General features: G+C 40.3%; 2 protein-coding genes across 3 annotated transcripts in view; one reads left to right on the top strand and one right to left on the bottom strand.

Annotated features, from left to right (window-relative positions):
- Nucleotides 1–5,588, top strand: part of fndc3ba (fibronectin type III domain containing 3Ba) — a 102,695-nt gene extending 97,107 nt beyond the window's left edge. For both annotated transcript variants that reach the window (XM_061063356.1, XM_061063357.1), the window contains exon 27: nt 805–5,588. In XM_061063356.1, coding sequence (XP_060919339.1) covers nt 805–1,116 — 312 coding nt within the window. In that variant the 3' untranslated portion in view covers nt 1,117–5,588. The remainder of the gene's footprint in view (nt 1–804) is intronic.
- An 8,553-nt stretch (nt 5,589–14,141) lies between these two features.
- Nucleotides 14,142–16,582, bottom strand: ghsra (growth hormone secretagogue receptor a). Its single transcript, XM_061063359.1, has 2 exons — nt 14,884–16,582; nt 14,142–14,725 (listed from the first exon to the last, which is right to left on the bottom strand). The coding sequence occupies exons 1-2, from the start codon at nt 15,698–15,700 to the stop codon at nt 14,412–14,414; spliced, it is 1,131 nt and encodes a 376-aa protein (XP_060919342.1). The 5' UTR covers nt 15,701–16,582; the 3' UTR covers nt 14,142–14,411.
- Between the last annotated feature and the right edge of the window lie 31 nt (nt 16,583–16,613).

Raw genomic sequence — 16,613 nt, 5'->3', positions numbered from 1 at the left:
TGAAGAAATATTGAAATCTGCCACTTTTTACAGTGTTGTGGTTTTTCATTTGAAGTCTGTTACTGAAGCTTGAAGCAAAGTCAAGTATTATGAATGTCATTTCACCTTGATGAAGGAAATGTTAGCCCAGCATCCTGACAGCCAGTAAACATTACAGCAAAATAAGACTTGAATGATATGTTTCAAAAGAACACTTACAATTTGAACTTGACCGTTACTACGTCAGCCATCTAGCTTGTTTACAAAAATGATGCTCGACCTTTTTCAGGCCAGATGGAAATCTGTCTGAAGGGCGTTGGGCCTGATGCGTCTGCCACTAAAAATAAAAGAAGATCTTTCTGGTTCCAAAGCTTTAGAAAGGTTTGCTACATTAGCCCATTCAAAAAAACAGACTAAGATTTATTTTCAGAGACATTTGCTTGATCAATGATTTTATTTATACAGTTTATATTTTGTTTAGGAGCAATTATGGATGGAAATCATGGATAAAACCTTTTTTTTAATAGAAGGAAAATCGACAGGAAAAATGTATAGTATATACACCCTGAGCACACTTAAGTGAAAAGCAACAGGCTTTGTATTTTATTGGATACATGAGATGAGATGAGATGAGATTCAACTTTATTGTCATTACACATATACAAGTATAGAGTAACGAAATGAGGTTGCAATAAGCAGAAAGTGCAAGAATCTGTGCTATGTACAAGTACATGCTGTAGTGTCTATTCTTTTAGTTCTGTCAACATAAACAAACTGTTTATTTTACTACTTCGCTCTAAAAATGTTCTTTCTTTCTCCTCTCAGGTTTTCAAGGGAGAGGAGGGCATGTTCCAAATCACTGGTCTCCAGGGCAACACGGACTATCGTTTCCGCGTTGGCGCCTGCCGCCGCTGCCAGGATACGTGCCAGGAACTGTGCGGACCACTGAGCCCCTCCTCCTTCTTCACGCTGCGCCGCCAGGAGACGGCATCGTCGGGAGAGCTCTGCCCCGTCGAATCGGGCAAAGGAGCGGGCCTGATCTCCAGCGACGAGCGCTTCGCGGCGCTCATCGTGTGCGTGTTCGCGGGCTTCTCCATCCTCATCGCCTGCTTGCTACAGTACTTCTTCATGAAGTGAGGGAATTTTAACTATAGGATAGAAAGAGAAAGAAAAATCACAGTCTATGAAAGAAGCGAATGAAATCAAAACAAACACTTGAGATGTACTTCTAAGGCGATGTTTGTGGTTTTTTTTTTGGTTTTTTTTAGTCAAAGTATCGATTCTGGCTTTCCTCACCTTGTTCTCGTCGTCTTCTGCCGTCACTTTGTTCAGTCTCATTTCACTCTGTGTCTCTGTTGTCTTTGTATCACTGTCTAAATCATGTGTTGAGGATTTCTGTCGAGGGGAGCTTCGTTTTAGCTGTACCTCGGCTGGGAAATAAAACTGATAATCAAGCCTTAAAAATAGCTGTGAGCAAAGCAGATGCTCCTCAGACTGACTTGCATGTTTTTTTGGGGTTTTTTTGTATCTTTTTAAAAACATTATTCAAGATTAGAAAATGTGTATATTTCTTGACGGTCATTGCCTTAATTTTTGTTTCATTTTTACAATGTGTAATTACATTTTTTTTTTTTTTTTTTTTTTTTTGCAGTCTGTATCCATTTCAGCCATATTCCAATGTAGGCCTTCAAAGCTTTAGCCGTTCATACCTTATAACTCAGTTTGTTGCTACTCTACAGGCTGTCAGTCAATTCATGCAATCTGCGCCTGCTCTCACACACAGACTGACAGAGACACAACGCAAACACACACACACACACACACACACACACACGCACATTATACAATAACACTCATGCAATGACATCAGAAACACACATATCCGCTCAGCTTTGAACACTCAAATCACTCACTCATTCAGCAACCAAAGTGATGCAATTCATGTGTGGTGTAAGATGCTGCTATCCTGTGATTTTTATTATATCTAAGAAAGAATGGAAAACCAGTTATCTAATATATATATATACACAATATATATATATATATATACATATATAAATATATATTATAACAAATATCTATGATGCTATAGAAGTGATGTTATATAAGTGATGGTAATGTAAGGTCTGAACTACAGCGTGAAAGGGAGAGAAGTCGACTCTAGGTGCTCACAATCAGCAGCTCTGAGGTCAGCTCTGCATCTCGTGCAAACGCTTTGAAGGAGCCCTTAAACACTGGTCTCAGATCAGATGATGAACCCTCGTTGGTATACGAATGCCGGGGGGGCCTAAACTGGTCGATCCTGAACGGCTGCAACTTACCAGGAAAGAGCTTGACTTGGCATTTGATTGGCTCTTTGTCAGTCCTTTGATTTTCTACCATCTCATCGCTCTTGCCAGTTTTTTGTTTTTTTTATCTGTAGCTGTAGCCGCAGACCCAGAGGTGCTAACAAGCCTGCCAGCTAGCTGCCCTTCTCAGAGCTGTGTGTGTGTGTGTGTTTGTGAACCAGGAAAAGTTGTTAGCATTGAGCTTTAGCTTCAACCGCCTTTCGATTTAGCAAAGCCAGAGCAGCAGTGCTCAAGCTGTAGTTTCCTCTTCCACCTAGTCTGTGAATCGATACATTTGAAGACTCTTCTCCTCTTTCTCCTCTGCTGCCATTAATTACCTTTCTGCTCTGGCTGCTCCTCTCCTGCTTTAGATACATCCCATCTCTCTGCCCATGCACTACTCTCTCTCTCTCTTTTCTTAATTTCTCTCTCTCTCTTTAAAAGGTGCTTTATTGACATGTAATGAGAGCAAGTAGCAAGTCTGCCGTGTCACCTCAGACCGACATGTTCTCTGGGGGACTAATGATCACTAACCAAACAAGCCTTTGACAGAACACTACTCAGCAGACAGAACAGGGCATTCTGACACATGTTAACACCCCCTGACCCTCCCACCTGACTCCTGAAACCCCGACCTGAAACACAAAGCCAAGGTACAGCCCGATACACACACACCCTGATGATCCAAAGAAGTCACCCTGACCTGAGTGATTAAAGTGTGACATGTCTATTTTTATCAGGCGGGGTGCGAGGGAAAAAAAAAAAACAGGATGGGATGAGGGGGGGGGGGATTAGGTAAAGAGGCGGGGCTGTAGCTGAGCCCCGCCTCTCTGCTCTGATTGGCAGCCTGTAACGTACCTCAGGGAATAGGCCTTACAGAGGGGAGCTCCACAACTTGTCGTCCCCATCGCTGTCATCATTTTCATAGAAACAGCCTCTTCTTCCTCCGTCTTCCTCCCTCTCTCTCTCTCTTTTTCTTTTCTTCTTTTATTTGTTGATGCTGTATCTCGTCCTCTGTCTTTGCTGTGCCTTGCTCCTGTATGTCAGTAAGCAAAGTGGTTTACTAGCTCAAAAAAACCTTTGCCAAAGTTGATGGGAAAGTTAAGGTAGAGTTCTTTTCTAGGTTTATTTATACTATATATTTGCATACAGTACTTTACATGCCAATTACAGTGCAATCTTCATTTATTTATTGTTAAAGATTAAGAGACAAGTGTAGTTATATACTAATTTTTTTCCTTGTAGCATGTTTTTTTTTTCTTTTTTTAATTTTTTTTAAATGGATGTATGTTAGATTGTATGATTAAGGCCAGCATTCCTTATCTCAGTAACCCTTTAAGTATTTCTCCTACAGCTGTTGGGAACCTGTAGCTCATCAGTCCATGCATTGCAGTTATCATTGCTGTTTCAAACATGTAACCAAATGCCTTTATGTTTTGTTTGATTTTTTTTTTTTTTTCATCTCTTGTCTCGGCCATGCACAGCCGAGCAGTTCTTGTAATGCTTAGAGAGACATGTAGCAAAGTCGGGCCTTAAGGTCAGTTCACTTCACCTGTATTGGGATAAACGTTGCTGCCTTTGGCTTCTTTATTTTGTATTTTTCCTGATTAGTGTTATAATGAAGCTTCTGATATCTTTTGACTGTTTTATTGCCAAAGCGCAGGCTTCTCGTGTCCACTAGATGTTGCGTTTCGCAGTTGTCTAAAGGGTTCTGTGATGTTCTTCTGCAACGACACAGCATTACAATTATTACTATTGTTATTATTATTCTCTCGAAAGGAAAAAAAAAAAACATTAACTTGATCTGTGATTATGCTTCTTTTCATATTATCTTTTATCGTTTGTTTTGTAAAGCAAATTGTGCCATTTTTAAAAATGTGTAGCCCCCCTTTAGGAGGAGAGTATCGCAGCCTGATTTCACACAGAAAGGTTATGAAAAGAAAAAAGAGGCAAAAACAATCATTCAGTGATTTCAGGCGGATGACGACAATAATAATATTGACGATTCCTTGTTCAGGCTAGTGCTGGTATAGCAGTAGTGAGTATTTTGTATCCAGTATTTTGCTAAGAGATGATATACAGAGATATCTATAGAGCTATAGAATGAGATGGTAATCCATTATGACTAACAGAGTTGAAGCACTTTTTATATGCCGAGCATTAGCATTAATGAGGTTTAATACGAGTGGGGGGAGACCAGAGGTCCTCCGCTCTGTTCCAAACACTACTGCCAACGCCGTCTGTTACATTCATTGGCATTACCGTGCCGTTGGCGTCACTGTGACATTGGCATTACTGGAGCACTGTTCTGTGCTTGTCAGACGGCACCGTGCTCCCTGCAGAATGCAATCTACGGCAACAAAGGAAGTTCAAAGGGAGTCCAGTGCCTCTCTCATGGCGTCGACCTTTTCCTGTTGCATTGTTGTCTACAGGTGATGTGTGACGTGTCCTGTCCTTAAAACCCTGATGTTATGTTGCCCACCCACAGCCCCCCCCCCCCCCCCCCCATTACCCCCTTTTTTCAAGCCTTAATGCCCGGATGGGAGAGCTGAGGTTCACCTTGGCCGAGCTCAGGCCAGTCATGTTAGTGTTTTACAGCCAGGGTTAACAAAGAGTTAACTGAATGGTTGTTTTTTTGTGGGCAGGGTACTCCCTTTTATGTGCTTTTATGTTTTTTATTTGGTTTCAAATGCTGGCGATTTTGTAGACACCCCGCCCTCCCAAAACCCCCCACATCGCCCCCTACCTGCAGGTCCTGCACATTTGGCGGGTATGTCGAGAAAGAGAGACAATTATTATTTTTTTAAAGCCCAGAAAAGCCCCCCCCCCCACACACACACACACGTCTGTGCCTTCTGATCAGTTAATTTTCTTCTTTTTAATTTTTTTCTTTGTTTTGTTTATGTTTTGTACGTTTTACAGTAAGTAGAGATTTTGACTGAGAATTTGGCGATTTGACAAACACACAGAGACTCACAGGTATTTAACTATTTTTTAAGCGAGACAAAAAAAAGAAACATATTTTTACCTCACGATTTAAAACAAACATTCCAATGTTGTCATGGTCTACGAATTGAAAAAAAGAAAAAAAAAGAAATTCATGCATTTCTTCTTGTATTGTAAATGTTAGACAATTTCATATGCATTATATAAAAGAAACTGCCATATCAATTTTAATGTATAGATTTTTGCAAATACTACCCTATGTATGTAAGACGTAACTGTATCGGTAGCGTATATATAATATATTTATGCCCAATAAATGTTTTGATTTTTTTCTGACTTTGATTCCTCCTGTTTGTTTTATTACAACACTGCTACATTCACATACACGGTGATACATACAGTGCTTACTTTATACTGACTTACATACAATTCTGTGTCACACATATGTTACAGATGTTCGATTTGCAAAAGAAAAAAGAAACCTGACCTAAATGTAAACCTAATGTGCTTTACATTAAAAACATTGAAATAGAAATTTGAAGAAAAATCAACAAATGCGTTAGAGACATATTAAATACTCCAATAATTGAAAAGAAAAGAAAATGATGATAATAATACAAATGAAAAGAAAACATTGCCCATACAACGCACAGACATATAAAATCAATTTTCTGTCCTAATCATGCTGCACTCACACATGGAACACAGAGGCACACATAAACATAAACATAAACATATACACATGCAGTCACACATACTAACGAACAAAGACCTGAGAGAAAAGTAGTGTTTTTAAATAGATTTTTCAGGCAATTTGTTCCAGAGAAGAGCCCCATAGTGACTAAATGCACATTCACCTGATTGTGATTTAATTTGAGGTACATTCAGGAGACACATGCTTGATGATCTGAGGGATCTGGTCAGGCTATAGCTATTGACAAGGTTGGAAAATTAATTATTGGGCAAATATGAACTTACAGAAATGTCTGTATTGGCCCAAATCTAACAGTGAAGCACGGATTAGATTTTTTCAATACAACATGTTGCAGAAAATATTACTTGGGTTGATGAAGAAATGGTGCCATCACATAGTTAGTCCAGCAGATCACACTGTTACTCTCAGCCCTGCAGCAGATGTAGCATAGCATCACAGCTGGACCAATGTTGGTTCCACAAAGTTCAATAATGTTACTTTTTTTTAGTACTGTTTTAAGAGAGCGTCTCTCTGGGTACATTTGCATAGGCATGTTAGTGTGATGCACAACTTACATACAAAAGCATTATTTCAAAATCAGCCGCCACATCAGTGAATACCATAATTCGGTATTAGTCCCCAAAAAAACACATCTGTCCGCCTCTATAGTGGAACTGACGAGTATAGCCGATGCGAATGCACAAACTGTTTCTCTCAAATTAAATTTTGTGTAGCTGTATTGATTTTTGGCCTCAGGATTTAATTTCAAAAAGTGATGAGCTAGCTCATTATTGCATCAGACACACCATTAATGCACTGTTATGAACATCTCTGAGAAACAGTCAATATTTGTAATATGAGGTTTTAAAACGATGACTAAAGATTTTAATTCTGTTTTTAAATGTTGTAATTCTTCAAATTGTCAATATTTGTAATCACAGTCTCACTCGAATAATTTTCCCATTCTATCTTTTTGTCACCCGAGGTTCCAATGATGTAGTGTGTGTGTGTGTGTGTGTGTGTGTGTGTGTGTGTGCGTGCGTGCGTGTGTTTGTGTGTTAATTCAGGCTTTCCTATTTGTGTGCTTCCATTTACAAATCCTGTTAGAGAATGCAAATTTGTAGACAGAATACACATTTTTTGGGTTGTAAGAAGCGCTTGTTTCTGTATGAAGATGGAGAAGTTTCCCCCACTGGCATATCTGTGCTGTAGAGAGGAAAGCAGTCTGTGTGTGTGGAGCAAAAAAGCCATAAATCATCAGCAGTAATGCAATACAGTAACCTATCGACCTTCATCTGACAATAACAGCTTTAGATGATCTCTTAAAAAGACATAGAGTATGCATTAAAACCTACCCAACAATCTCTCATTCTATTCTCCCTCGTCAGGTTTTAAAGTTTCTATAGTTGGGCTGTACTTTTCTTTTTTTTTAAAAAGCAGCAAATAGAAAAGGAAGTCTAAGCGGGAGGTTCCTTATCACTAACCCAAGCAATGACAAGTCTGAGAAGTTAGAGATTGCCAGAAGAGAAATCTGCTCTGCACAACTCATCCTCACCCTGCACTGCACACTATAAGTTGTTTTTGTTTAACTTATAGTGTGGATGGTCTTTGCTGTATGTATTTAGGTTTGTTTAAAGGAGTGCAGAAATTAAAGATATAAGTTTGAGATTGCATTATAAACCATGTCACCTTTATCTTTTTTTTAAAATAAAGCTTTAGTAGATTATAATAAAACAAACCCCCGTGTAAAGGAGACGCTTTCTAAGCAGTGGTTTATAATATTAGACTCCTCCAGACTGTGAAATGTAATGTGAAAAAAAAGCTGAAAAATAAAGCACTCAGACAGCATCTAGAGCATATTGATATCGGACAAGTACACCAGTTGTACTATTGTAAATTCACCAAGAACAACAGTACACACTGATACAAAATCAAATCCGTTTTTCAAACCCATTGGAGGATAAATGTATTCTACTGGCTGAGTCACAAGTCTGCAAGATAACTTCAGGAAGTGCAGAACAGTAAAGAACGAAGGCTGTCTTCCTCTCTTTTCAGCAAAGAACAAGTAGCCCATACCCATCAGTCTGAAAATATTATATTACCTATATTGACATGTCATCTTGTGAGCATGTTTAAGTTTGTGTGCTTTAAGCTCAAAGCGCTGATACAGCCTCACAGAGCTGCTTGCGTGGCTGTTTACTCTCATGGTTAAAATGGATGCCTACTGCAGGATATTGTGTTGCTGTCAGAAGAAGGCACCAGAAGTATAACTATATTAAAGGGCCAGATCCTGAACCCAGCAGAGCACCGCTGGCATTCTGCACCCCTACAGGCCCCCTGAATAACTGTGTGTCAATATGAAGTCTGCAGAGTCCGTGACCCCTGTGGAACACTTTGAAACTTTTATGAATCCATGCGCCAAATAAAGTCCAGCTTCTTCCGGGGAGCACATTTACAGAGAAATACTGTGCAGGCATTCCACTGTTTCTAGTTCTGCTGTAAGCCAAATAAGGAGATTACTACATCTAAACAGCCATATAGATATGTGTGTGTTTTTTTCCTTCTGTTCGTCCTACACCTCTTTTTATTTACCAAGGTAATTCATTCCCTCTCCCCTGCACATCCCACATCTAATAAACGATCATGATGTCTGACTCATTCAATCAAACCTCTTCTCTCACCTTTTGTTTTATTTTTCTATTTTTAAGCCAAATCATTTTCAAGAGGGCCCTCTTGTCCTCATCGCTGTTGTTTTACACCTCCTCTTTTCCTCACCTAACAGCCACCCACAAACCATCTTCTCTGAGACACCAGCCCAGTTTGTATTTAACAGGTGGATTTCCCTCATTGCTTTTTACTTATCGTCTGTTCATCGCTCATAATGGGGGGGTTCGTTCACACTCACGGCTGCTTTCCTGAACACGATGTCCTCAGTTGGTTCCCGCAGACAATCTTTTGATCAGGTACCTTCAGGGGGTACTTACAGATCCTTTTGAGCCCTGTGTGTCTTTGAAGCTATCATAGGTGACAGAGAGGTGCAGTGCCTGTGGCCACAGAAATACAACACAAGCGGAGATGACGGAGAACACACTGCTGTGTGTCCAGAGTTAAAATGACTCCCTACTGAGATTCACATCATGTAATTGAGTGAGGCAGAGTCACATGGGGAAAGATAGGGCTATGCTAAAGCGTCTTATATGGTTCTTAGTCAACTTTGAGTGATTATTCATTTCAGTGATGTTCAAGGGTTGTACTGGTTAAACATTTATACCAACAAAAAAAACTCTGTAACCCGTGACTTACTAATTGGCATAGACTATTAAAAAGACAATGGACGACATGAACCCTCCCCAAAAGTAAAGGCAAAACATTTGGAGCTCTCCATGCTGCTGTGTAGATCATAAGCTCCGCCTCCTCCATGTTACCAGATGGGACATGGGTCACACTATAAAATCAAAATACATTTCAAATAAATTTCTCTCAAAAATGTTTTTTTATCAAAGTCAGTTTGTATCATGTGGATTCATGTCCAGGTGTTTCCTCTTCTAAGAAGTTTAGTTTTAATTAGTTATTTGCTGTATAAAAAGGAGTAAAATGACTGACAAGCTCTGTTGACATAGGCGGCTCCTGCTGTACAAATTAGCAAAGAAGAGGAGGAACAGCGAGAGGAAACGTGAAAAGCACTAACACAAGAGTCACTTAACTTTCATTAATCTTGAGGAGTTTCTAACATAAGAAGCTGTTCTGCTGTGGACTGTACTGACCTAAGGGATCTTTACCATGTTGTTGGTAAATTGAATGTGTTTAGAGGAGGAGGCAAGGTGTCAATTCCACAGCTCAACCAGACGGATCCCTTCTTATTTTTGTTTTATATACAAAAAAAGATGAGTTTCAAATAAATTTATAGGCAATTAAAACAACTGCAGTGACATAAAACAGCTAATTCATTGTTTAAGTGTCATAAAAACAATTGCAAAAATTTTGTACTGTTCAAAATGTTCAAAATATTTAAGTGTTAAAAACAGAGTCATTCTGAAGAGCACTTTATAATGTCAAGATGTCTACCTGTCACAGTTGTTCCTCTGTGATCTACCTGTTGAGTCTTTTGAAAGATGCTGCTTGTGATTGATTAGTCATGCCTGCAGAGGCCAGAAAGGGGCGCTGTCCACGCCAGCTTCGATGAAGCTACCAGAGGAGGAAACGTGTTGTCTGAATATTCATGTTAAACCCTTTTCAGGTAAATAAAAAAACAACTAATATTTTTCGTGTTTATATGTTTAATTTGTTTGTCTACGATGTTCAGTTTCATATTGTAACCGAATGTTGAGTGTTTTAAAAGTTTAATTTGCATGTTATGACCGTGAATTGAGACATTGTTTTAAGTTAGTTTAGCTCCGTTTGATCTGCCGTCGACACATCGCCACAAGAGGTCAGTGTGTGTGTGTGTGTGTGTGTGTGTGTGTGTGTGTGTGTGTGTGTGTGTGTGTGTGTGTGTGTGTGTGTGTGTAACGTGTTTAGCTTATTAAAATACAGATAAAAGAATGAGAATGAAACTTATAGTATTTATTATGTTTATTTAGTTTATTTGTGTTTATCAGAAGTAAATATTTAATACAAGACATAAGAAACGTAAAAGTGGAAGAAATACCAGGTTAACTGTGTTTTACAATATGTTTTTGGTACAGCCAACCAATTTTGATCATTTGAGATTATTTATTGAATTAAATTGTTTTACCTTTTGCAAAAGAAGTCACAGAAGTAAATATAATCTTTTCTCAACCTGTAAAATAAAATAAAATAAAATAAAAAAGAAGACAATTTAATGTAACTAACTCGTTGATTTCATAGAAAATGCATGAAGAAATATAAAACATGCAAACTGAAAGCACCATTGTTACTTTGTTAATCATTTTTGAAAACTAAGAAATTAAATTCTTGATGAAGACTATCAGAGCATCTTGTCTGAGTGAGTACCTGTGATCACATGACCCTCTTTCAGGGCACAGCCTTACAGCCTTACCAGTGTCAGCGCCTCTCACAGGGTTTCATTGAGAGGAGATGATGACACTTTGTTGATGTTTCTATACAGTTAATAGTTTGCATCAGGAAAAAAAAAGATGTTGAAAGAAACCCAGTTGATATTTTAATGTGAAAGAAGACACCTTTTTTTTAATGCTTTTATTTTGCCTTGTTATTTTCTTAAGCCTATGATGCTTTTATTTTGAAGGTAAGACACTAAAAACACCTCCTGACAATCGTAAAGCCATGCAAGTGAATGGAAAATGTCAAAATAAATGTCAAGGACCGAAATGTTTATATGTCTAAGCACCCAACAACAGTTAAGGTTAGCTTCTCCTATACGTCCCTTCCTCCTCAAAACGCTGACTCTATGCACCACTTAGAAGCTCAGCCTCCCCCCCCCCACCCGTCCCAGCACAATGACTCTCATAATAGCCATAACTAAGTGCAATATCCCACCGTATTTATTCAGCACCTGTCACTTTCACTAAATTGAATATTTTTTTGTATTATTTAACTGTATTTTCTTAAAACAATTTGTAAATCTGTATATTGGTAATGCTAGTATTGTATACGTTTTATATTTGGATTAGTTTTTGTATATATTTACTTATGTTAGGCATCTAAAGGCTTGCTCCAACAGTATTTCGTTGTACATTGACAATAAAGATATCTTATCTTATCTTATCTCAAAATGGTTTGACTGAAAAATGTGAACTAAACTGACTTGGACGCTATAATTACATTTTTTTGCCTTTTAAATTATTGCTGTGTGTGTAGTTCCAAACATTCACAATATCTCAAGAAGAGCGGAGAAGAACAAACTTGCGAAACAGAAAACATAATGCAGCAGTTACATTGATTGCATGGAACCAGTCGTGTGCATGTGGTCGTGTGCATGTGGTCGTACGCCGGTCACAGGTTATAAACATCACCGCCTTCTCGCACTCGCTCAGGGTGGATTTTTCCCAAATATTTCCTGCTCCATTCTCACTTCTGCTCACCCTGACTTCACATGGAAAATGTACTATGGCTGGCTGGAAACATTCCTGGTGAAGTCAGAGTCTAAAATTGGGCTGATTGCGTTCACACATGCAGCTCGTCATGAAAACTTCAAAAACATTTTTGGTTTTGAACATATGTGAAAGCACTATAACACTGCATTACCTCTGTGTTAACTTAATGTCCTTAACTAAATATACTTTGTGGATATAGGTAGGCTAAATCAAGGGGACAACCTCTGCTGCACATCTGGTACCCTCTTAGTGACTGCTGTACGCTGTGCTGGATACATAACCAACCTGTTGTTTTTTAGGATTTTTAGTACATTTTGAAATCATCAATTCAAGTGTCCGACCATCTTCTGTTATGTGTCTGATATATCATTCACAAAAAAAAAAAAAGAAAAAGCAAGCGAGTTTTCCCTTTTTTACTTTACAAGACTTGATCATCAACAATTACAGGAGATATTCACAGACATTTTCAAAATAGGGAAAATACTTTTTATACTCTTTCCATCTACATCCTGTAGATGTTAATATTCTGTCGTGACATCAGTATGTACAGTCAGAAACATTCATTACCGGAGATACATTCTTTCGAGCATGGAGGCCATGTTTTGAGTTGATTTCCAGTAAAGTCTGCTGCTGTGATTTAGAACCATCTGAGTGAACTGCATTGAGTGTAGAGAATTACAAAGCATCTATTTACAAGTTCAAGCAAGCAGACCGCCGTCACGTAAAGGCAGTTCAGTGATTCTACTCCATGTCCAAGTTGGTACATTATACACTTTATAAAATCAAACCAGTTTTATTTTTCAATATTGCATTATTTTTTTTTGTACATGTATAAAGCAATGGCTTGTAGTTTGTGATATTTTGGCATGGTTGGCCCGCTTGGCACATTTGTGTGTGTCTTGTTTCAAACTCATACACTGCAGTCTCCAATGAAAATACTTATTGTGTTCTTTATATGAAAACCTTCATTAAAAAAAAAATCACAGTTGAGGCAAATCATGAAGCTTAGCAAGACAGGCAATTGTGTTTGTTAGATATAATCAGTGAGTAAATCACTCTGCCCTCAGGGTGTGTAAAACATATTTTAAAAAAAAGGTATGAATGGTGATGTATGTACAGTAACTTTACTTTAGATGTCTTCATTACCTACTGTTGAACGATGCTTCAAAAAGGGTAATGGAACTTGTTAAATCAAAACAGAGTGTCAAATATGTATGGTTTACATTTGATTAAAGTGTTCTATAATAAAAAGAAGAAAAAAAACCTGTTAACAGTACAGGTGGGACATCTATGAACCTGAGTGGGCTGAAATCAACAATGCTGCAGTGGTGCAAAAGGCACTGGATTCAGAAAGCTGAGGCGTTTATGGCCACTGACATATTTGTCATTAAACCATTCATCATTTTCAGATGGTTCTTTTAAAGAGTTTTTCAGTTTCACAGATGTAGATCCTTTAACAATACCAAGTACTTACAAGATTAGAGACGATGATACATATGGTTTAAATGTCAGCGTATACATTATCCCGCCACCCAAACCCCCATTGGTCCTTTTTTTTTCTTTTTGGCAGCATCAACATAGCATGGACTTGAATTTCCAAGATACAGGGCATTGAGCATTTAACAGTGACGCAGTAGTTTCTCATTCTAACACTGCACATCCAATATGATGGCCAAACAAACACACACACACACACACACACACACACACACATGCCCCATGTCTCACGCACAGTCACACTCACGCACGCAGACGCACACACTGACCCTCTGTATCTCTCTAAATGAGTACAGAGAGGTGCCACAAGTTCTACAGTGCTTTCTTTGTCATCCAGAATATAAATACAATATAAGGCAATTGTATAGGTCGAGGATATGAATGTTTAGGCTATGTGTGTGCTTTTTTTTAGGAGCATGCACAGCCTTGCTCTTTTGTGTGTGTGTGTGTGTGTGTGTGTGTGTGTGTGTGTGTGTGTGTGTGTGTGTGTGTGTGTGTGTGTGTGTGTGTGTGTGTGTGTGTGTGTGTGTGTGTGTGTGTGTGTGTGTGTGTGTGTGTGTGTGTGTGTGTGTGTGTGTGTGTGTGTGTGTGTGTGTGAGTGAGAGAGAGGGTGTTTTTGTTTTTTCATTTTTGGATCAATAACCCTAACCCTAACCCATGGCACTTGCTGAAATAATCCAACAAGAAAGATTTAAGAAAAGGAAATCGAAGTTAAATTGATGCACGAGGACATTAGAGGCTTGCAACCTTTTCTTGCTGGCGTTTTTTTTAAATTTTTTTTACTGTTCCTTTGTCCCGTCAAACATTGCAAGTACCTGGCGTGCAGGCCAGGTAGAACCTTTTTTTCCCCGGCCTGGCAGATAGTTGTTTTTATGCCTGATGTGTTGTACACTTTCTAAAAGCTGCTGCCGAGTATTTCTGATGCTTTGACGTTCAAAAGCTGACTGTTGATTCCGTCCAGCCGTTCAGGCCGTCTCCCTTCAGGGTGCTGGCTGTGCGTCCTCGCGGAGGCTGGCTGTCTGCGAGGCCGAAGAGACGCGCCGCTGCGCCCCTGTACTTCCACGACATTGTGTTGTAGAGGATGGGATTGATGGCGGCACTCAGGTAGAAGAGGACCACAGATACAAAACTGCAGTACTCGGACAACACGGACAGCAGTGGAGACGGGTCGTCCAGAGAGCGAAACTGCAGGTAACGACCCACGTGGAACGGCAACCAGCAGAGGACAAAAGCCAAAACCACCACCACTGTAGGGAGAGTGAAAAGCGTCAAGGGTAGAGAAGGAAGTGGTTGCAAAGAGATGGATGATCAACACATTTTATTCACTCAGATTTAATTCTACCCGTATATTTTCTTGAATGTCGACCATAAGCTTGTGCGTAATTTACGCGCTCTCCAGACTTACCCAGCATCTTGATGGTCTGTCTGTTGCTTTTGTCCCGGTGTGCCACGCGGGAGTTTATGTTTGTCTCCCTGTGTCTCTGCCACAGCCGGCGGCCAATGAGGCTGTAGAGCACCGTGAGGCAGAACACCGGCATGAAGAAGAAAACCGAGCTCAACCACACCATAGCCCCCATCAGACCCGACTCCACCGCGTAATGCGTCATCTTGCACTCGCGAGTGTCCACCTCCTCCAGGGAGTAAACCGTCTCATTCATCCCAGAGCTGTCACGTTCCACTCCCACCATAACAAACACGGGCCCCGCACTGAGCAGAGACACTGTCCACAGCAGGAGAATGAGTCCGCGCACTCGCCTTTTGGTCACCACGGCCTTAGCGCGCAGCGGGAAACAGATCGCCAGGTAGCGCTCCACAGACAGAGCGGTGATGCTCAGGATGGTGGAGTAGGTGCACGACTCTGACACGAACTGAAAGAGTTTGCAGAGCGCGTCCCCGAAGCGCCAGGGTCTGTACCTCCACATCCGGTACAAGTCCAGGGGCATGCAGAGGAAGATGAGCAGGTCTGACACGGCCATGCTGCACAAGTACAGGTTGGTGGTAGTGCGCATGTCCCGGTACTTACTCACCACCAAAATAGTCATGACATTCCCTGCCACCCCGACCAGAAAGAGCAATGTGCACGCGATGGTGATGGCCGTGAGAAGAGGGATGGTGTAGTAGTTCAGAGGAGGCAGACCGGGGTCAGTGTCCCCTGTTGAGTTGAGAGTCTCCCAGCTGCAGTTTTGGGAGATGCACTGCGACTGATTTGGCCAAGGGGGCATGCTGATGCCGTGCGGTTATTCACGGGGCCGTACCTGGCCCTTGCTGCTAGAGACACTCCAGGTCTGGGACTCTTTAAGCCCCTCGGCACTCGTTTTGACTCCCATCATAGGTGTTTTACTCGTACTGGCAAAGATTGGCTGCTGTGCGTAAAACCAAAATCCTTGAGATCTTACCCTGAGTCTGAGATCCTACAGGGAACAAATAGTCCTCTCCAGAATACCAAAACATATATTTCAATACAATCAAAAAGTTTTTCTTCGCTTGAAACAAACATCCTTAGTTGTGCCACCTACAAAACAGTTTGCAATAACATCTGTGTGCACCAGGTAAAGTCAGGTGTATTCCAATCAAAAGAGATGCAAAAGGAAAAGAAAAAACAAAGCACAGACATCTGTTTTCCAAAAAAATCAGAGAGGAAAAAGACAAGTAATATCCGGATATCTGTTTATGTTCATGGGTTTACGTTTTGCAAAGTAAAAAAACAAACATCCTTAGAACGCCAAAGAGGACACATCAGCAGCAGCGCTCCCTAAACAAAACAGAGGCTCTGTTTACGACGCACACCGTGCAGCATGCGGAGGTGAGTCACTGGCATGCGGGGTAGTAATGATGCGGCAGCTGCGTGAACATCTGTCCTGGGAGGGTGAAACTTAGCCACACACCAACGGATGAAAAACAACAGTGAAAACAATCACTGTCCGACAGAATGGAAGCAGTTTTGCAAAAGTCACAAGCACCACAAAGGAACGATGTGCTGTCACTCTCAACATAATCGTGAAAGTAAGACTTCAGTGGCTTCAAGTTGAATAAAGTTGTGGAGAATGGGAAAAAAAAAAGAAATCAGCCTGGATATCCAAATCTGTCCATCTAGTGCTGGTGCACATTCCTTCTGTGTGTCCAGACTCCCAGTGC

This window comes from Labrus mixtus, chromosome 18 (assembly GCF_963584025.1).
Source record: "Labrus mixtus chromosome 18, fLabMix1.1, whole genome shotgun sequence".
In the NCBI taxonomy this organism is placed as follows: domain Eukaryota; kingdom Metazoa; phylum Chordata; class Actinopteri; order Labriformes; family Labridae; genus Labrus; species Labrus mixtus.
This window is presented reverse-complemented; position numbering and strand designations above follow the sequence as displayed.